Below are 23,340 nucleotides of genomic sequence, written 5' to 3' on the forward strand. Positions count from 1 at the left end.
TGGAGCTCTTTTTTTCATATTACTCAAGAACTTGATATGTATGTCTATATAGTAGTTTTTCATGGTGCCGAATTCAAATATACATGTCTTAAGGTGTGAAACTGCACCGTTTGTCCATTTTCACTGGGATTCGGTGTTCCCAGGAGCTCAAAAGGGGTCACAAATGCCCCAAAATTGCAAAAAAGGACACTTTTTACCCCATAACTTTTGCTCCATCCATTAGATTTTTCTGAAACTTGGCGAAAATGTGAAGGTAATGTTGGCCTTTCATATTTCCCACATTCACTATTTTTTGTGGCGTCATCTCACATGCAGCACCAGAGGGGGACCACGCATGCGCTGCTTGTTCCTACAGTTCCAAAGTGATTGCTCTTCAATGTTTCGATTAGTTAAGAAATCCCCTTCATTAATCTGTCTATTTTTGCACTGTTAAAACTGATAGTTTTCACTAAGTTAGTGTTTGTAAAAAAAAATTAACATTATTTCGGTTTATGATTTTTTTCAGATTAGTTTCTTTTATTTTTGTCGATAATTTGAAAAAATTCCTTCGGCAAATTATTTTTTGCGTGTGCGTTATAAGGATTGTGCATGTCAAAGGAATAAATTGTAAGATGGTCAACATCTTGAAATCTGGAATATAGACTTCGTCATTTAATTGTTATATGCTCTGTAATTACATCGAGCTTCATAAATTGAGGGATTGGGATAAATAAAAACGTGAAATACAATTGAAAAAACATATTTCCACAGAAATATACATATATATATATATATATATATATATATATATATATATATATATATATATTTCTGATTAGACATTTTATTGGATGTCAAACAGTCACCCACTATTTCAGGGACTCTAAGAGTTCTTTTTTAGGATTCTTACCATCCCCTTAGGTGCAATTGTTTGAATCTTGCTTGTGCTTGGTTCAATGGGTATATTTGCTAAATAGTTTTTGAAATTCTTTTTCATAAGACCCTCCTATTATTAGTAAAAGGAATACTTTTTTTTTTCCATTTTTTTTTTTTTGTTCTAGCCGGGGATGGAGCACTCTGACATTCACCCGTTATCTCATACATTCCAACTGAGAGGCCTTTTTTAGATTCTAACAGTCCCTTTAAGTACAATTGTTTGACTCTGTCTTGCATTTGGTTCACAGGGTATATTTGTCAGACTTTGGAATTTCCTTCTTGTTTCCTGCTTCCTTGACTGTAACAACCTGCAGAAATTTAAATGTAATGTGAACAGACATCTCTTCTCAATTCACCATGTTAGACATAACCCTAATAGTATCCCTTTATCTTCCAACTGGTAATATTCCTTTTTTGAAATGAAAAAGTTAAAAAAAATAGAAATTATAAAAATAAACAAGATTGTGTGAAATAAACACGAGATTGGGTTGATACTAAAATTTTGGCGGTTATAGAGATGGCGGAAGAGGTGATTGTGTTTTTTTTAAAAGGTAATCGTGTTGTAATTCGTTCTTTGATTTTCTGCATTAAAAATTACCATTTAGGTTGGGTGATTGCTTATTCTTGTTTAAGGTGTCATTCTAGACGACCTGAGCATGATTGTCTGCTTTCATTTTTCTTTTTTGTTCAGAAAATAATAAACGCGGAGCAAAATATTTCATCGATTCTGAAAAGTTATCTTCCTGTGACACATGTGACATAGTTATGTTGATAAACTATTTTTTTTTTTCACATCTAATTATGTATTTGCACAAAGTGATCAGTCAATCGGAACACTTGTGGTGTGTGATGTACTTCCGCTAAGTCGTTTATACAGTTTTTCGTTTTTCTAAATAAGTCAAATTGCAGATGTCAGCACAATCATATCGCATATGCGCTCATCCTGACTCTGTGCAACATGGAACTTTTTCTTAACCCTCGAAATTATTTCTGCGAGAATCAATGCGGGTATACGTTTCTGTGTCGTCTTTTTTTCTCTCAATTCTCATATCTGCTTTCCATCGTAACACACAAAATGATGGTATCTTGTCTTCTGGAAAGATCTATCCGAACATGTCGTTGAAAAAGGAGATTAGAAACTGGACTATATAGATTTCGTCCGAACTCATAATTCTTGCTTTCCTTTTGTTCTTTAGTCCTTGAATTTCATAAGCAATGTTTCTGACAAAGAGGAAAGAATTGCTGTTTTCAGGTCCAGAATCCATCAATCTAACACCTACGGTTAGTTTTTAACCTTGAAGTAATATATTTTTTTTATCTTTTGCACACATCAAGTGGCCTCATACCTTGTCTGGAGCGATTTTAAAAATTTTTCTTATTTTATTTATTTTTTTTTATATAAAAGACATGCACAGTCATCCGCTATAGACAGATTAACTACAGGGTCCAATTGCACAAAAGTGTTTTAGATTATATAGTACTAGGCGCATGGAAACTAATCAAGATCGCCACAGAAAACCATCTTGGAACGTTACTACCTTTCCACGTGAATTCTTTCCTCTTCTGAACTCTATTACAACAACCACCTGTGGTTATTTACTCTGGTATAATTCTCCAGAGAGATTCCATTTCAACTGGTGGCGTTATGAAATGGTGCGACTGCTCTCCAGCTTGTTTAATTGGTTCACTACAGAGTTCGGAACCAATTAATCGGCAGATGATGCTAGTTGAGTTGTTTAGTATGATGTCTGCTGTATGATGTCCAAATTTGCTCAGCAAAACAGCGTGGGAAACTTAGGTCACCTTTTGGATGAATGTCTGGCCTTTGCGTTTTCCTGGAGAGTCTGCCAAGTGCACAGTTGGCACAGGCAATTTGTGAGTGATTTCGTTGTCTATGTTTATATAGTATAATGCCGAGATATCACTGGGCTTTCTTATCCACTGCAAATTTATTAGCTTAACAGTCTGAGAAATGGCTGACTCTGATTTTGTTTATTAAATAAATACAAGAATACAAACATTGAATTCGCAAACACACCCATCCTCTTTGTAATTAAAACGTTATACATATCTAGCATATGAAGTTACCTGGTTGTATTTTTAAAGTCTCACCCAAATAGTATTTAAGCTGACAAATCCAAATTTGATTCTAACTAGCCAATTTTCATTTGTTATTGTTGTATCATGTTATTGGCAATATAATGTTCTTAGAATTTATTGAAAAAAAATGTTTGAAAATTTTTGAATAATCATCTAAAAAAAAATAAAAATCAACAAAAATGGTGTGTATAAATTACTAGTGGATAAAGATTTCCAGTCTGTTGGATTTTAAAAATGTTAGTTGAACTTTTACACTGTTGATTCCATAGGTTTGAGCCGTCACCGCTTATCTGTGGCCTAGAGTACAAGGTGCAGTCTGATATATTAGTTCTGCTTGTTTGGTATTAATTTTTATGCAAATACTAAAATACTAAAACAAGAAAACAGTTTTTATAGTACTAGTGGGGGAGGGGCTTTGCCTAATCGTAAAATACGCTTAAATATGATATTTTGATTTATCCAAATCGTGATTTCCAAAGTAAAAATAAAAGTATTTGGGTGCCATCAGCTAGAATCGAAACTGAAGCAAAACTGTAGGATTTAAAGCTGGTGACGTTACCACTGTACCAACGTGATTAAAAATAAACTAAGATGAATGCACAAAATGTATAACAATTTTTTTTTTCAATTTTGACCATTTAAAAACTATTCCATAAAAAGATCATAAAAGAACGGTCCATAAAAAATCCAATCATTTGAGGCCCCTAGCGCCGCTCTGACTTTTTGTTTTGGAAGAGATGGTTTGAAAATATGGAGACAGACAAACAGGCATAGTGAGTTTTATAAATTAGATTAGACCTGGGAATATGAAATTAGGTAGACATTATTTCCTATCCTTAAGCAGGTTGGCATCAGGCAATATAGATAAGATATTACATTAAATACTTTAAAGGAATGTGCTCCGATGAACTCATAGCGCTTGTGACCTATCAATGTACTCCTGACAAGCAGCAAAATCTTACCCCTTCACTGCTGAGGTCCTTAGATGCCGGAGAGGCCTTCTACTTTGTTTCTTCAGATTGCTAGATTTTGAAATTCCTTTTCCTGTTTTCCAGACTGTACTAACCTGTAGAAGTTTAAATATAATGTGAACAAACATTTCACTGCCCAGCTCCTGTCAGTCCCTTGTTAGATTAGCATTACAAGCTGATTTTTTTCTTTTTAGATAATTGTTATTTTATCCACTTGCATGAAAAGATCTAGAAGTGTAAGCCATGTTTAGTTTCAGAACAGTTTCCGATGCTTCGTTGTTCTAGACAAGTCCTGGAGGTGACTGGTTCTCAGTAGACAGTTCTTGAGTTGGAATCCACAGAGCAAAAGATTCTTCCCGTGTTGACACGAAGAAAACATATGCAAAGTTGCTACTGAAAGGTTTAATATTTATGGAGCAATTTTGGTTTCTGATTTGTTGGTAGCAAAACGTGAATTAATTTGATTCGTCGAAACGATGCTAGCAGCATTGGTTATAAATAGAATCTCCCGACTGTGCAGGATCATACCCCATTATAAGACAAAAATGTTGCGACAAAAGAGCTATGTAAAAGATGCTTAAAATTATGCCAATACCATCAGTAGTTCAAAAATTATGAAAACTTTAAGTGCCAAAATTTACGCTTTTCCATGGACATTTTTCTTTAGAAAAAGTGGGCTCAATTACGGAATTACCGAATTTCAAGAAATTCGGTAATTCCGCCACCATTTATTCATTTTTCAAGCTATTCTCATGAAACTTGGTACTCTTGTGTAAAATTGTGTGCTCTTTCTGATTATGCAGTCAAATCTAATGTATCTCTTTACCATAAGCCATGAATTATAAATTTAGATGTACGAATTTCATTTTTTTTTTTTAACTGGCGCATGGTATCATACAGTGGGTGTCTATTTATGAACAAAACTAAGTATTATACTGGTATTTAAATATAGCTTCATTGAGAGTAGGTATTTACTTGCCTCCCCAACTAAAGGAGAACTTAATCTGTGGTATAGCCATTGAATGCCGGTATTTACTACTCCCCTCAAAGAAAAGAAAAAATTGAGTAGATATGAATTAATCTCAGAAATAAATTGAAGAAAATTTTTCATATAAATTTTGGATTTCTGTAAAAGATGGAAATTCCCATAGTTGACCAGAACTTATGCATTTTGGGACCAGTCCAATTTTCAATTATCAAATATACCCCTATTTTCTGAGATGCAACCATATATCGTACTCTACATGAATCCTTGATGTAACTTTCACAGTACAAGGATACCAGAAATCCTGATAAGCAACAACTATATATTCACCAGTTGATAATTTTTGTCATTTCTATTCTGTTGTTTTACTGAAAATTCAATTATGTAAATGAAGAAATAAAATGGTAATGTTTTACCTTGTTTCCACCTTAACATTTAAAATAATTACCTTTTGCAGGTTTTAGAGTATGCTGAAAACGAATATCTCATTTAACTTTTCCGGATATTAAGCAATGTCATTTCTTATGTTATCACTGGTGGCCATCTTGGAGCATGCCACGCAACCCTGAGAAACTATGTGCAAACGCGCGTACCAAGATAGCCATCAGCAATAACATAAGAAATAACATTGCTAAATATCCAGAAAGCTACTTTTTTGCAGAAAATTTAAATACAATATTCGTTTTCAGCATACCCGAAAACCTTAAGAGGTAGTTATTTTAAAGAAAAATGTTAAGGTGGAAACAAGGTAAAAATTTACAAAATGCATCACAATGAAATTCTTTATCGAACCGCCTAATTATTATTATTAATTAGATATCCTCAGTTAAAAAAAAAATGGTTCTGTTTTACATGTTCAAAAAAAAAATGGTCTTGACAATGAGTTAAAAATAAAAAAAATTATACAAAATACTGTTAGAAACCCAACCAGTAAATGGGTTTCTAATAGTATTTTGTATAATTTCAAGTCATTGTCAAGATTTCAAAGACACGAGATACCACGTGGCTATTGTGCCTATGTAATGCTTGAGACTAATTGTCGAAATAAACATTTTACATGAAATAAATACACTAAAAACTTATCCAACTAGGTTAAAGAGTAACTTGCCTTTTGTAATATTTATTTGGGTGCTTATGCACTTATGTTACCATACTATTTTTTCAAATTAAATTCAAGTTTCACAATATTATTTTTTTATTTAATTTTTAGGTGAAAGTACAGAATAGTTAACAAAACACCCTTCCCTCTCCATGTTAAGAATGGGTTTCTAAATGTTATTATTTCAGCATGGTTTTAGCACAAGTACCTTTTATTTGTTATATATATATATATATATATATATATATATATATATATATATATTACCAATAACCACAATTCTACTTTAAGTAAGTAATAAATACAATGATGACAGAAACGCATGTACTTAGTACATTTTGTTGTTTTTTTAACGCTTTTAGTACATTGTACTAAAAGCGTTAAAAACAACAAAATAATTTTGGCTCGGTATTGTTTGGAAATCAAATTTGAAAAACTTGAAAATAATTTTTTTTTAAATTGACAAATTCAGAATAAAAAATGAAACTTTTTTTCTGCTTTTGTTTTGAAATTAGAAAAAACAATTTTCCATTTTTAAGAGAATACAAACAAAACTCGTTAATGCGCTGACTTTAATCAGCTCATCATTAGTGCATAGTGAGCCATTTTCCCATTAAATTCTATATTTTGTCATTTCTATAAAAGATAACATTTTCCCATTAAATTCTATATTTTGTCATTTCTATAAAAGATAACATTTTCCCATTAAATTCTATATTTTGTCATTTCTATAAAAGATAACATTTTAAAGAAATTTCCGCACAATTAATAATTATAAAAAATTTACATATTATACATGAAAATAATTCTGAAACTATTATCTATATGAAAATGGATGATATATGCTGATTTATCTTATCAATTTTGAAATATTCTTTGTCAACTTTGCTCGGTTGTAACTTTGCTTCCTCTGGTCATAAAAATATAAATCAAAGTCCAGTATAGATGGACTTTTACGTTGATATAGCCTGTAAAATTTCAGTCATATTCAATCAAATTTGACACTGCGCATGTGTATCGAAAACATAACGTATGAAATGTAAGCATTGAAAAACCAGTTTCCCTTCTTGCTGTCGTCATTTTTTTTTTTACCGTTTTTTTTTTCATTTTTAACTTGGAGCATAAAAATATTGTGCATTAGCGAATTGTTTTCCCTTTAAGTGGATTTGAATTTCTATGATAGATAGCATTTTAAAGAAATTTCCGCACAATTAATAATTATCAAATATTTACATATTATACATGAAAATCATTCTGAAACTATTATCTATATGAAAATGTATGATATATACCGATTTATCTTATCAATTTTGAAATATTCTTTGTCAACTTTGCTCGGTCGTAACTTTGCTTCCTGTGGTTGTAAAAATATAAATCAAAGTTCAGTAGAGATAGACTTCTACGCTTATATAATCTGTAAAATTTCAGCCATATCCAATCAAATTTAACCGCACGCATATGTATCCAAACACAACATATAAAATGTAAACATTGAAAGAACAGTTTCCCTTCTTGCTGTCGTCATTTTTTACCATTTTTTTCATTTTTAACTTGGAGCATAAAAGAAAAATAAATTGGAATGCTTATTCTATTCTCTTTCCCTATTGATTAATTCGCATGATTTTTTAATGGAAAATATTTTCTCAGATTTGTTTGTTTTTTCATACAGGGATTATTCTAAACAAGCACCATAAATTTCATATTTTTTTGCAAAGACTTATGTGACCATGTTTATGATGCACATTATTACGTGTATGTGGGTGTGTATGTAAAGTTATTAATGTGTATATGTTTATATATTTGTATGGACAGGATTCACTTCCAAACTAATTGATCATCATATTGAATAAATTCAAAGATTCTATTGTTGGCATTGGTTTCTTTGCCAGATTCTTTCTAGAAAGACTTCGGGAGGGATTACATGAAGGTTGCCAACATTCTAAGTGAAAACGATTTTTGTAGAATAAAATGGATTTGAACTTGGAAAACCCAAGTTGTCAGTCTGTGTCATGACCCACTTGACCATCGTCACCTCCTAAACTAATTAACCAATGATCATGAATTCTAGAACACAACTGCTAAGTATAATTTGAGCTATGTTTAATTTGAGCTATGTTTAATTTGAGCTATGTTTAATTTGAGCTATGTTTAATTTGAGCTATGTTTAATTTGAGCTATGTTTAATTTGAGCTATGTTTAATTTTGGTTCAATGCAAAAGGATCAAAGAGGGGATGGAAGCTTTTTGTGAAAACTTAAACAACTGCCAATGTTTGTAAAATTTGAACAATAGGTATTCGAATTTCGGTTTTTGAGTATTTTAAAGAATTTTTAGAGGATATTATAGAGCAGACGATATGGAACTCTCAGAAATTAACCATCAACATTGTGCCACTATTGTGGGCACCGGGCAATATTTGATGAGCTCCCACACGTCAAACCTCACGCTTGTATATCGACATGAAATAAGTAAGCAGAACAACCTCCATCATAAAACCAGCCAAACATGACTGTCTTACAAATGAGATAAAATCAGAAAACGAGTCTGCTACAGAAATAGCTCAAAAGAGTTGCCAAAAATACACAAAGATCTTCCATTGCAAAAAATCGGAAGAATAGACTAACCAACAGGGTGCCAAGTATTTTCTTGAATTGACACAGACCTATATATTATCTATAGGAAGGCTAGAAGAGTCTGGCTCCGTTGTGATCAAAATAGGATTGTAATGGCTACTTAGGATCAAGACTTGATGAATAATGCTTTTAAGAAAATGAGTAAGAAGTAAAGTGTAAGCCACCTGATCCAAGTGTAACGTTCTGCTGGAAGACGACTATTATACGATGCGACACAAGGGATATTGTAAATATCTTTATTGGACAACCTGTAAAAAGTTGAATATCAAATGTAGTAACAAGTCCTGGGAAATGTTTACCAGAAAGAACAGTTGGAAATAAGTCAGTCACCATCCACTATGACTATGCAATTCCTACAGCTAAAAAAACGGAGCTATAAAATCTGACATACTGCTATAGGACAAGGAGAAAGAAGCAACCTTAGTAGAAGTTAGTGTCTGCAATGATGCTTGGTTAAACAGAGCTGAGAGGTAAAAGATAGCGAAACACTAACGTCTTATGTACGACATGAAAAGAAATTGGAAGATTTCTATCATTTCAGTAACTATAGGAGCAATTGAACTTATGAAAAAGAATAAAAAAAAAATAACTGTCAATATATTCAGTGAATCAAGTGCAAAAGAGATACAAATAATTGCCCTTGAAAGAATGATTAGAATCTTAAAAAGATCTCTCGGTTGGGATGTCTAAGGTAGTGGGTTAATATCTGGCATCCAATAGGATTCCCCATCTCCAGATAAAAAATTCTTTGAATGTGTAAAACTGTCCTTGGAAAATTAATTTTTACCTATCCTGGAATGTATATTTTATATATATACTAGCCACCCAGCATTGGTAGAGTCTGCAAACGTCAACTCTTACATGTCTGAAAGTGACACAATGTTCAACAAGTGAGATTGGATATGCTGTCTACCGATCCATTCAGGACCATTGTCAGTACCCTCAAAATGCATCAATGAATTGCCACGAATAACATGGACGTGCTCAGAGTGATAAAAACTAAGTTTCCGGCCACAGTTATGGTCTTTGGTGTGGTTTCAAGTGAGGGCCACATCATGCCACCTCACATCTTCAAAGTCAGCTTGGCTTGACAGTCAACAGCAAAGTGTACCTGGATGTACTGAAAAGTATGATGTAATCAGATGGCCGCTGGCAGACCGAGGATGTTGTGGCAGGACTTGGCTTTAGAAGGAGTGCTATGACTTTGTACTCTTCTCTCACTGACCCTCCTTCTTCGAGCTGAACCCGCTTGACTACTTTGTTTGGTCATACGTTGAGAACATCACCAACATGACCTCCAACAACACCAAAGCCAGCCTGATCGTTGCTGTCTGCCAAGTATTCACCAAGCTCTCACCGATGCGTGTTGAAAAAGCATATTCGCAGTTTCAAACCCTTATCGAGGTGGTGATTGAGGCTGAAGGCGGCTACATTAAATAGCTATCTTGATTTTTTTTCAATAAAAGTTTTAAAATAAAGCTAGCTGTAGTGTTTTCTTTTGAGCAACACTTTTATCGTTCCCCCCCTGTAGTCACTGTCAACAAACTAAATTCTTATAAAAACATGAAAAAGGGGTGAGCGACTTGTTCAATTAATTACAAATTACGGCTTTTAATTATGAAAAATTAAAATGATTTTTTTTTTTTCAAATATTACTCAATTCCAGAACTAAGCAATATTTTAACATTTTGTGTCATAAAAAAAACTTAATGCTGATTTATTCAGATTTAATATAATACGTTTATTGTTTAGAAACGAATTAACATTACTCACGTCTGTGAGCTACATTACAGATGTTGCCAGCAATTCTCAACTTGTGTTTTTGCTTGTTTTTTTTTTTTTCTTATGTTATTGACATTTTCCGTTTCACCTGAAGAAAGTCAGTACCCCAGCAAAATTATTTCAAGAGTAGGCGCTACAAGCATATTCAAATAATAATTGTATCGAATATCATAGTGTTATTATTTATTGTTGTACGGTTTTTATTATTTAAGCTTATTGCCAAAAATTTGGAGCATTTTCTTCAATGATAACGCAGTACAGTTGTGTTTTGTGTGTGTGTGTGTGTGTGTGTGTGTATATGTGTGTGTATATATATATATATAAATTCGTACTCCTGTTTGTTTACAATTTGATTAATGTATACAAAACGTTTCTTACTTTACTCTCATTTATTTCTATATATAGCATGATTTTTGAAAACTAGATACAATAAAGAGATCATCTCATTTGCATATTACATTAAGAAAAATCGATTTTATTAAATAACGGTATCTTAGTTAATGTTTCCAGCGAGAGAATTAAGTGTTTCATTTAAAATCGTTATTTAATAAATTTTAAACAATAATTATATTGATAACATATTTAATTTAATTTATTTGGAATTATTATTCCAACATCGATCTTTTAAAAAATTTTTTTTTAGTTATTTGCCCCTTTGGAATATAAACAAAATTAAACTATCACCAAATAAAATAATTTGGTAATCTCAATAAATTTCTAGCTTGCAAAAAATAATTCCGTATAGATAGAAAATGTTTGGCTTTTATTGTTTTTTTAAATATTCAAAAAAAAAAAACACGAAAAACTGAAGAAAAGATTTAATTTGTTTGTTTTTATTATTCTATAAACGGCTATACAGAAATCGGTAAATTTTTTACGATGTGACCCATCTAAAAAAAAAATAAAGATCTACTTTTTTTGACTAATATGTTTAAATAACTTTTATAAATAATATGAAAGAAATTTTGAAAAGAAAGAAAATTAACATTTTAGAGTGGGAGATCACTTTTCCATATTAATTTAACATAAAATGAGCACACACATTTTGGCCACCAAGCGTTCAACAAGACATGTCATCTCTAGCATTTTTTCAAATTTGGCTAGGTGGGGGGGGAGGTGACAAAACATGACAAATACAATTTTTTTTGTTGTTTTTTTTTTTTGGTGGGTGGGGAGTGGGAATTACATTTAAAACATAAAATGATAAACTTAATTTTTATGAGACCACTCTGTACTTTCACCTAACAATTTCATAAACAAAACGAACCCCAAAATATGACAAATTACATTGGGGGGGGGGCATTACAATGATGAAAAATTTAATTTAATTTTTGGTAGATCTTCATTTTTTTTTTTTTTTTTTTTTTTTTTCGCTGCTATTTTTATTGAAACAAAAGTTGTAATTATTTATTTTTAATTATTTATTTTTTGGGGGGAAGGGAGGTTTCTTTCCAGTGCTCAATATCCGGTAAATAGTTTCTTCTCTTTGTATCCTTTCTGCCGAAATATCTGGTGGAGAGGGTATCACATACTTCTTTTTTGGGGCGATTACATTTACATGTTTTTATCCGTTCTTTTATTTTTGGAATTATTTTGGGAGTATTCACGTTGCCCATGATGAAAATGATTAGTATAGCAGGTATGTTCGAAGTGGAACTTCATGTGAACCCAGGCAACGCCAGATACCCATGCTAGTATATGAATTTCTTTAAATAATGTTCTATTGTTAAATGTTTTTTATTCAAGAAGTCTGAAGAAAGGCTGGTTATGTGAAGATTTTCAAACGACATAATGCTTGAAATTGTCCAACCGGTATTGAAACAATTGTAACTTACAATGAAATACACTTTTTGTTGCTACCAATTCCTTTTTTGAAGTCTTGGTTTTGTTAATACAGTATATATATATATGTGTGTGTGTGTGTGTGTGTGTGTGTGTGTGTGTGTGTGTGTGTGTGTGTGTGTGTGTGTGTGTGTGTTGATCAATACTCATGCAACATCAATTAAACAGATTTCCAAAAATTTAAACTTTAGAATCAAAATCATGTAATGGGTTTTGATGAAAACTAGAATAAATATTAGAATATTTATTCTAGTTTTCATCAAAAGGTTTAGTGTCATAAACTCTTGATTTTAATCTTTTTAATTGGTGCAGAACTGTTTTATGGAATCCACTTGTGCTTGGACAGTTATTCTTCTTGTATTCTATGAAAGTAGTGGGACCTGTGGAAATTTCACAGTGGCATCTTTCATATGTAATATATTGTTGTTGGGCGTTCTGTGTGAATAAAGACTCTTCGATAATATTGTCACCCCATTTGTTAAACCGTAATAAGCCGGGAATGGGGCAACGGACTTAGACTAAGTAGATATTAATAAGTCCTTCTCCCCCTTTTTTTTTTTTTCTCAATGGAGAGTAGATAATGCATGTGGATGTGTTATCGGCAGCTCCAGTAACTCTCGCTTCTCCTTTTTTATCCTTCAGTCCTCATTTCCAATGAATGATTTTTCGGACAAAGGGTGAAGAAAAAGCTGCTTTCCAGGTTGGTAGTACTTTGTAAAGAGTAGCCTGAGATGTCGGAAAATTTCTGTTTCTACGTCTATCCTTGTGGTTATGTCATTAGTAAGGGTGCTGGAGGTAAACATTTCATCTGTGCTGACGTTACCTGCCTGATAGTCAGGGACCCGAACCTTGGATTAACCACTAAGGAGGCTGTCCTATCAGCAGGTACAAAGTACCGGAGCTGCTGTATTGCCATTTGGTGAATGGATTCTGGACCATACAGTAGTTTCTGGTAGGGCCTCTCGATGCCATACTAGTGGGTAATTGTTACGGCTTTACCTTATGTGCCAAAAAAAAAAAATTCTTGTCTTTTTCTCTCTTATTTTCCCTCTCTGTCCTGCTCCAACCAAGTCTACCGACCTGCTCCACAAACCCCAAAACCTCAATCATGACAAATCTCCAAAAAAGTAACCCGAATAAACGTAGAACTCCATCCTCCAACGTAGACCCCTACTACCAGGTCTCCTTCTCCAACATCAGGGGTCTACGTTCCAACCTTCCAGAGGTTGAAACACAATTACATGAGACGAAACCGGACATATTCTTTCTAAGTGAAACTGGCATACGGCCAACCACTTCTCTAGACGAATTCATAATTAAAGGATACTCTAACTTAACATCTAAATCTGACCCCCAAGATCGCCATGAGCATGGAATATGTGCCTACATCAAAGATGGCTTTCCATGTAGTAGGGATATCTCCAGAGAAGACCCTAATTTACCCTATATGTGCTTTCGGGTTGCACTAGCTTACACCACTGCATTTATATTTGCTCTCTATCACCCCCACAACAGTGGGGTTACTATCTTTAAGAGCATATCTGAGAAAATTGACCACATATTTTCTGCTCATCCTTCGGCTAACATTCACATTTGCTGTGACTTCAATGTCCATAATGTGGAATGGCTGACCCACTCAAATAAAACCGATGACGAGGGGAGGTTTTGTCATGATTTTGTCATTGCCTATGACCTCACTCAGATTGTTCACGAACCCACCTGTATGCCCGATACACCCGGTCAATATGCAAGCCTTCTAGACCTTTTCCTCACAACTTCCCCTGAGCTGTGTTCATGTTCCGTTCTATCTCCTCTGGGATCCTCTGACCACTATGTTGTAGCAGTTAAGATAAAAATGAAATGTAATAAGTCTTCAGACGCACCTCTCCACCGTACTGTATACCGATACTCTATGGCTGACTGGGATAGCTTCCATACATTCATATCTAACCTACCTCTGCATTCCATGTTTAAAAAGGATGTGTCCTCTATAGTATCAGACCTGACCGAATGGTTAATTGTAGGCATAGACCGATTCATACCATCCAAAAAATTCCAGCAAAAACCTAACAGCCAGCCATGGTTCTCCCCTGAATGTGCTGCTACCATCGCGCACAGAAATCACTTTTTCCATAGCTACCAACGTAATAGATGTACTGAGACTAAAGCTGCTTTCAGGACTGCATGCAACCACTGTAAAAGAGTAATAAAAAATGCAAGAGAGCTATATGCTCAGTCTGTTAAATCCAAAGTAGCTGAGCAGCGGCTTGATTCCCACCAGTTCTGGCAAATAGCAAACAGGATCTTGAACAGAAGCGTGTGTTCTATCCCAACTATCATCAATGGACCTGAGGTTATCTCGTCAGCATCAGACAAGGCCAGACTATTTGCCAAGAACTTTGCAGCTAACTCTACCCTATGCGACAATGGCTATCAACTCCCTGTATTTCCTCCTATAACAGACAACACGCTATGCAACATACAAATATCTGTGCGTGAGGTCGCTAAGCTAATCAAGAACCTTGATTCCAGTAAAGCAACTGGCCCTGACGGCATTCAAGTTATAGTGCTGAAAAAGCTCCAACCAGAACTTGCCCCCATATTTACAAAACTGTTTAAGCATTGCCTTAAGGAGAAGTGCTTTCCAACACCCTGGCAAACCTCATCAGTATGCCCTGTATTTAAGAATTCAGGTGAAAAGTAATCTCCCTCTCAGTACAGACCAATAAGTCTCCTGTGTGTCGTGAGTAAGTTGCTGGAATCCATATTAAATAAAGAAATAGTCAACCACCTCAACAGAAACAACCTACTTAGTGACATGCAATATGGTTTCTGCTCTGCAAGATCTACCGCAGATGTGCTAACGGTTATATCACATAGGATTAGTGAATCTCTTGACAAAGGTTTCCTTTCCAGGGCAATTGCTCTTGACATATCGAGGACCTACTTCACAAGATTTCCAGCTACGGTATTACTGGAAATGTTTTCTCAATCATTAAATCATTTCTCTCTGATAGGTTCATAAGAGTAGTGGTTGATGGGCAGAAATCAGAGGCCCACAGTATTAATGCTGGAGTCTCCCAAGGGTCCATCCTGGGCCCAACTCTCTTCCTGATCTACATCAATGATCTCCCAAAACACACACTTAAATCATTCGTTGACATCTATGCTGATGACACGACCATCTATGGCAACACATCAAAGGCCGTAAATGACAAAGTTCTTTCTAATTCTCTCTCCTCTGATCTTGAGCGCGTGGTACAATGGGGGAAGAGGTGGCTGGTCACTTTTAATGCATCCAAAACCAACCAAGCTTCTATCTTTACATCATCAACGCTCTGATCCCCATCTGGCATCAATTGAAATGGATGGCTCTCGTCTTGGGCAGGCTCCATGTTTTGACAAGCTTCTGGGTTTGACATTTACTCCTGATCTGAAATGGAACACGTACATCAAATCTGTTGCCAGGGACGCTGGGAAAATGGTTGGATCCTTCTACCGCTCCAGAAGATATCTCACTACTGATGCAATTCTCTATCTGTATAAAAGCCAAGTACGTCAAAGGATGAAGTACTGCTGCCACATCTGGGCAGAAGCTGCTAAAAACAGCCTATCCTGTCTTGACAGAGTACAAAATAGACTTCGTGGTTTAGGGGGGGGATACCCTTTTCTCTTCCCTGCAGCCTCTCTCCCACAGGAGAGACGTTGCGAGCCTGTCGTTGTTTTATCGTTACTTCCATGGCAAGTGCTCGTCTGAGCTCCAATCTCTGGTCCCCCCTTGCCAATCTTTCACGAGAAACACCCGTCTGGCTGAAACTACTGTCAATAATTTTCCCCACTCTTTATCTGTGCCTAAATCCAAACGTAGATTCCATGAGCAGAGCTTCTTTCTCAGAAGTGCACGATTGTGGAACTCTTTTCCGTTCGTCTGTTTCCCACCTGACTACAACTTGGATGTCTTCAAGTCCAACATAAACAAACTCTTGACAAACAGCCCCCTTAAGTAAGACACTCTATCAAAACCCCCAATACTAATGATTACTACAATACTATCCCATTGATTACTGTACACGCAATAACCCTTATCCCTGAGTGACCTCCGTGCCTTGATAAGTGGTGACCCCCATGTAAAAAAAAAAAATATATAGTCTGACACTACATTAACCAGATTATGTAGATAAATACTTTTACAGTTTTATCTCCTATCTCCTTATTGGACATATTTTCATTGTATCAACTAAAAATAAATTTTTGTAAACAAAATACAAAGTAATTTTTTATCCTCTGTATCTGACAATTCGTTTGTTGATAAAACTTTATTTTTTTATAAATTCTTTATCTGTATTAACAATGACTAAATGATTTTTTTTTTCATTTGAGATTTAGTTTTTGTCATAAAATTAAAATTATAACTACTCTGGAATAAAAATTGAATTTTACACTTGGATTTTGCCACATAACTAAAATGTACCATCACTATATATATATATATATATATATATATATATATATGTATAGTCAACCGCATACAGTACTGTTTCGTTGTATCACAACTCTTCAGTGTGACTAAACTAGCACCTTTCCCAAGCCATGAATTGAACCTGCAACCATCACATTGATAGTCAGCAGCTCTACTCATCGGCCAATGGGATCGATGCTCACAAATGATCTCAACAAATGTCCCTTTAAATAAACTCTCGCTTTTACAGTGCTCGAGCAGCTTGTTTATTTACAAAGAAACAAATGGCGAGCCTCACTTTATAGCCATTTAAGTAGTGGATGAGGTACATTTCTGACAGTGCTCTACACAAAGAAGGGGGCTTGAATATATAGTCATCCACATACAGAACTGTTTCATTGTAACACACACACACATAATATATATATATAGATGTGTGTGTGTGTGTGGAGAGGATGATTCTGATGCAGATTCTTTTAGAATTACAATATTTAGTTGTGGAGTAAATAACAAAATTGAAAGAATCAATTTTTTGTATCATAAAATAGTGGCACATTCTTTTTCCAAAACTACAATTTTTATACATTGTACGTCTCTATATAAAAATATCTATTTATAAATATGACTATAACTGGCTAGGATTCTCTAATCACACAGACGTAGCTGGTAACACAACACATAACTTCTCTATATCCCATTCCCTATCCCAGATGGTTACATTTCCGACACGCTTCCCAGACCAGCAAGATCAGCATGCCTCACTTCTAGATTTCTTTTTGACAACGGTTCCTGATGATTGTACAACAAATGCCCACTCGGGAATGCTGACCACGCTGTGATAATGGTAGAAATCAGCTTAAATTCTCGCCCTAAAACTGAAGACCCACTACTCAAAACAACGAGGTATTACAAAAAGGCTGATTGGGAAGCCACCAGGGAACTCATCAGAGATGCCCCATGGAAAAAATATCTTTACTCTTCCAGCGGAACAGTGTACAAATGAGACCACTGAATGGTTCAAAACTGCAATTAAAGCACATGTTCCTGCACGGAAATTCTATAGCAAGCCCCACTCTCCCCAATGGTTTACTTCTGCTTGTGCAGCTGCCATTTGTCAAAGGCAGCATGCGTTCCGCAGATTCAACATCTCAAATAAACAGAAGTTTATAGAAGCTAGAAATAATTATAAGAGAGTGATAGACAGCTAAGACAGATTACTCTGAAACCACCAGAAAACGCATCGAAGCACAGAAATTAGAAACTTGGGATTTTTGGAAAATCTACAACAGTGTAGTAAATAATGGGCAGTCAACTATTCCCCCACTATCAAACAATCATGAAATTGCTTGCACGGCAACTGACAAGGCTAATCTGCTTGCCAGTCGGTTTGCCTCAAACTCTACACTGAACCCGGCACAATATTCCCTCCCTGATTTTCCTTTGTGAACAGATGCCACACTAGACGATTTGAAAATCACCCCTTCTCAGGTACATGCTATTATAAAAAACCTAGACACCTCAAAAGCATGTGGACCAGATCTCATCCCGGCTGTGCTATTAAAAAAATGCTCTGCCGAGGTTGCTCCAGTTCTCTCCAAACTTTACAATAAATGCCTTACCGAATCTTGCTTTCCCGACTGCTGGAAAACCGCTTCTGTGGTACCAGTCTTCAAGAATTCTGGTGAAAGAACTGACCCACTAAATTATTGCCCCATTAGCCTCCTCCCGCTTTTTGCCAAAATATTTGAGTCCTTAGTTAATCAAGCCCTAGTCCAACACCTAACAGCTGCTAAATTCCTGACTGACAAACAATATGGATTCAGACAAGCCCGTTCAACAGCAGATATCTTAACTGTAGTTTCTGAACGTATATACCGTTCATTGTACAAAACAGGGGAGAGTAGAGCGGTAGCCATTGATATATCTAAGGCTTTTGACAGGGTATGGCACGATGGTCTTCTAAGGAAAATTAGATCATATAGAATCACTGGAAGAATTCATAATGTAATTAAATCCTTAAGTAAGAGAAAAATCCAAGTTGTCCTCGACGGTCGTACATCTAAACAATATGACATAAATGCGGGAGTACCTCAGGGGTCTATCCTTGGACCTCTATTATTCCTGATATTCATAAATGACCTCCCTGATAAAATTGTATCGGAGATGGGTATATTTGCCGATGACACCACTCTCTATAACAGATATGAGGAGAAAACAAATGAACACATATCCAAGGAAATGGCAGAAATACTAGAGGATGACCTCCAATCTGTAATGGAATGGGGACAAAAATGGATGGTCACATTCAATGCTGCTAAGACTAAGCTTGTTTCCTTCAATAACTACAAGAAACCTTCTCTACCACCAATAGCAATGGCCAAGAACACATTGCCTGAAAGTACTTTGTTTAAACTCCTTGGCCTAACGTTTACAGGGAATATGAACTGGAATAGATACATTGAGAGCATTGCCAAGGCTGCTGCAAGGAAGGTTAGCTCCCTCTACCGTGCTAGAAAACTACTTACGCCTGAAAGTATCCTGTACCTCTATAAGGCCACCATTCGCCCATGTATGGAGTACTGTTGTCACATCTGGGCTGGTGCATCTGCTTCTTGTCTCTCGCTCCTGGACAGGGTTCAAAAGAGAGTCGCCAACCTGATAGGTCCTGAACTGTCATCTAGGCTTCAGCCTCTGTCCCATCGACGAGATGTTGCATCCCTCTGCCTGTTCTACAAATACTTTAATGGTGAATGCTCTGACGAACTGCAAACACTTGTACCTCCTCGACGTAACTACCCCCGACGAATCCAAGCTAGCAAGTCTCATCTCTTTACAGTAGAGATCCCTAGGTGCAAGAGAGCCTTTTACTCCAATAGTTTCTTCCCCAGAACTGCGGGTCTTTGGAACTCCCTTCCGGGATTCTGCTTTCCCAACTGTACTGATATGCAGAAGTTCAAGTGTAATGTCAACAAACATCTTTCTACTCATCTCCCTTCATAATGCCCCTGCAAAAAAAAAAGATGATTGATGCTTTGTTTTATAACCTCTTCCTTTCTTCATCTTTGGCTGTTTCAGATTACATCACCATGAGAATGCAACGTTACACTGTTATACTGGTTCCTATGACAACATCTTGATGACCCGCAGCCGTGTATGCAATGCTACAACACGCAATGCTGATTCTGGGCCAACATCTGTAACAACTCATTGCCTTGTGTTTAAGTATAATAACTCGGCTGGGGTCAACACTATGTTTTCCTGCGACGACTATCATTTGTGTGACCACGTGCAAGGTACAGCACCCGTATACAATGTAAGTATAAAACTTCTTTTTCACTTTTGGCGGCAGGGTGGTGCACAATTGGCTTAATGGATACCATTGCAACATGGTCAGCACATCCATTGTAACAGTAGAATTCAATAAAGAAATATAGACCCCCAATTAGAGATGTACCGATTATCAAATTGGCTGATAATCGATTAATCGGTCAATTAGTCGATTTTCTAATCCCAATTTATCAGCAAATTTTGTGGTCATAAATGATACTAATATTAATTATATGGGAAATGAAATGATACAAATATTAATTATATGGGAAATGAAGACAAATTAAACCACTCTTTTGCTTGCCAGTGAAAATTTATCGAAGCAACATGGATCGCTAAACCATATCAAATGACGCGCTGTTAACATTTACAAATGTACTTTGAATTTTAGACAAATAGATGTGAGCATATGAAAATTTCCCTCCTCCTCGTCCTATCAAATTATTATTTTTTTACTTTAAATCACTGTCAAAGAAAATTATTACTTCACCTTTGTCTTCAAGTTAAGTCAAACCATCACATGAAAGGGTGGCAAATTAGCAAAAAAATTTTACAATGACTAATATGTTAAACCATCTTAGAAAGGTTCATTCAAAAGAAGCAAAAGTTGCAAATAAGAAAACGAAACACAATGAATATTCAGGGACAAACATTCCAGGAAAAAGTGGCAGCTATTACGAATCTCCAGTGAAACACGAAACTACTATAGAATCAATATTGGTCAAAAAGAAATTTGGGATATTAATGATCACTGATCAGAAGAGATTCATTATCTGATAAAAGAAAAGATTGCTGTTGATATTTAACCATATTCTGTAACATCTGACATTCGATTTAATTGGCTTATTGCAAAACTTTGTTCAAATTACAGCATTTCATCAAAAACATACTTGACTGCAAAATAATTTGCGATATATTTACAAACGTAAAACAAAAATTCAGCTGTTTCTTACTGAAATTAGCAACATTTCATGAACTACAGACATTTGGATAGCTAAAAAAGATAATGCTCCTTTTCGGAGTTTGACAGGTCATTGGTTTTCAAATGACTTTAAACAATGCAGACCTATGCTTAGTGATTCCATTCTCTGGTGAACACATAGGTGCAATAATAAGTGAAGAATGGCACAATGTTCTGGATGAGCATAAAATCTTCAATAAAATTTTCTTAGTTTTGCGGGATTCAGTAGCAAATATAGTTGCTAATGTCAGAATATGATTTCGAATAACTATCATAGATTGTAACTCAGGCTGTGAAGACAACCATTACATCATTTAACAGAAATACAGTTTCTCACTTTAATCGCTTTCTATTAGCAATTAACAAAATTAACAGAAATACAGGATCAGCTTAATTTGGAAAAGCAAACTCATTCAAGATGTGATCACATGGTGGAATTCAACATATGCTGAAAATAAATTACGAACAACGAAAAGCTCTTGTAATGGAAACGGTTGGTATGATTCCTTTCTTAACAACTTACCAATGGGGATTTGTTTGAAAAAATATCCTGTTACTAGGTCCGTTTGAAGAAATCACGAACGAAGCAAGTTATAGAACATCAACCATATCAGTGATAATGGCTACAAATTAAGCTCGGGGGGGGGGGTATTTCTGTCAAAAGTTATCAAATCTAATTCTAATATTTCTGTCTTTATTGGAATCCTTACCATTGTTGAACAATTAAGGTTATCAATTGAAACAAATTTTTCATCCGATCAAAATAATAAAAACTTGTGTACGTCTACTTTCCCAGACTCGTGATTCAAAAACGGCCTTCTCGTGACGACGAGCGGTTCTACGCATGCGCCAGATGACGGCATGACCTGATTTACTTTAAATAGTTTAGAAACTGAACAAATTTCATGTATGTCACGTTAGCTTAGTCGATTAGCGTGTTGGTTCATTATCTAAACGTTTTGGGTTCGAATCGTGGTGTGAGATGTCTTTTTTTTTTTCGATTTTTTTTTTTTAATTTAAATATTGAACCAGTGTTATTTAAGCCATTTTTCATGTAACGTTCGTTTTTCTGTTTTTTTGTTTTTTTTTACTTCGCTTATCCACCCCCGACCACACACCCAAAAACACCCGGGTACCCACTGATTTTTTAAATTTTAATATCGAAACGGGCTTATTTAAGCCATTTTTCACGTGTTCGTTTTTCTGTTTTCATCGTTCGTTTGCCTTACGTTAGTTTTTTTTTTTGTTTTTTTCCCCGCTTAAGTTTTAACATTGTTTTCTTTTTTTACTTCGCTTATAACAAACAAACCTGGTCATTGACGTCGTCGTCGTCGTAACGATCAACGATTTCCGGGCGCGCACCTGTCAATTTGGTTCTTAAATAAATTCAACCATCTTTCACTAACTCATTCTGGCTGGCCGATTTTATTTTCAAACTTCGCCTCAGGGCTTCGGGTTTGATGCTACCCCCTCACCCCGGTTTCTTTTTTATTTAACACCACACACACCTACAAACACCCGGGCAACGCTGGGTACCCCCGCTAGTAGGAAGTAAAAGTACAATTATTTTGATTTTGGCCTTCATTTTTGAGGTGTGAAAAGTGAACATTGCATCATTTATAATAGCAAAATTGCATTGATGGACAATTTTTAATGTATCATCAAATAAAACTGAATAAAATATAAACATTTAATATAATTCTATACATAATGACTATTATACTTATTTCTTTTTTTTTTAAAACAATTCCAGCTGCAACTTCATTATAGGTCGATAAAAATGCTGATGTGTTAAATTTTGGTGACGGAAATAAAGTACCAAATGTCATAAACATGTATTAATTTCAAAATCATATCACAAAAACTATTAAATGATCTGGAATATTGCATGTCTAATCAACACATATCGTAAGATGTTATGTCCAAATGTCAGCTCTCTACACATATTGTAGAATGCTATATCCAAATGTCAGCTCTTTACACCATGTATTTCTTAAATAGTATCCTCAAGAAAATGTAATGATTTTATGCAGTATTTTTCACTTTGTTCATCATGGCGATGTAATTAAGTAAACGTACATGTTAAACATCAATTTGATTTTAATAAAAGTAAAAACTGCATTTTATCAACAATAGAGTTCTTTATACAATTGGTATTTCTTTAGTATTTCTGTTGAATTCTTCACTTGGCACTGATCACATTCATCCATTTGAGGTGGTTCCCTCAACCTCTTCTCCAGTCAAACATATACAGAGAAAGAAACTTC

The 23,340-nt window shown here is 35.0% G+C and overlaps 1 protein-coding gene across 1 annotated transcript in view; it reads left to right on the top strand.

The window, feature by feature from the left end:
• LOC145241971 (uncharacterized) overlaps positions 1-23,340 on the top strand; it is a 161,247-nt gene that overhangs the window by 51,729 nt on the left and 86,178 nt on the right. The window contains exon 2 of the mRNA XM_080104839.1: positions 19,861-20,098. Coding sequence (XP_079960965.1) covers positions 19,861-20,098 — 238 coding nt within the window. The remainder of the gene's footprint in view (positions 1-19,860; positions 20,099-23,340) is intronic.

This window comes from Euprymna scolopes, chromosome 21, assembly GCF_053919585.1.
Source record: "Euprymna scolopes isolate OS-2025 chromosome 21, ASM5391958v1, whole genome shotgun sequence".
NCBI classification, from domain to species: domain Eukaryota; kingdom Metazoa; phylum Mollusca; class Cephalopoda; order Sepiida; family Sepiolidae; genus Euprymna; species Euprymna scolopes.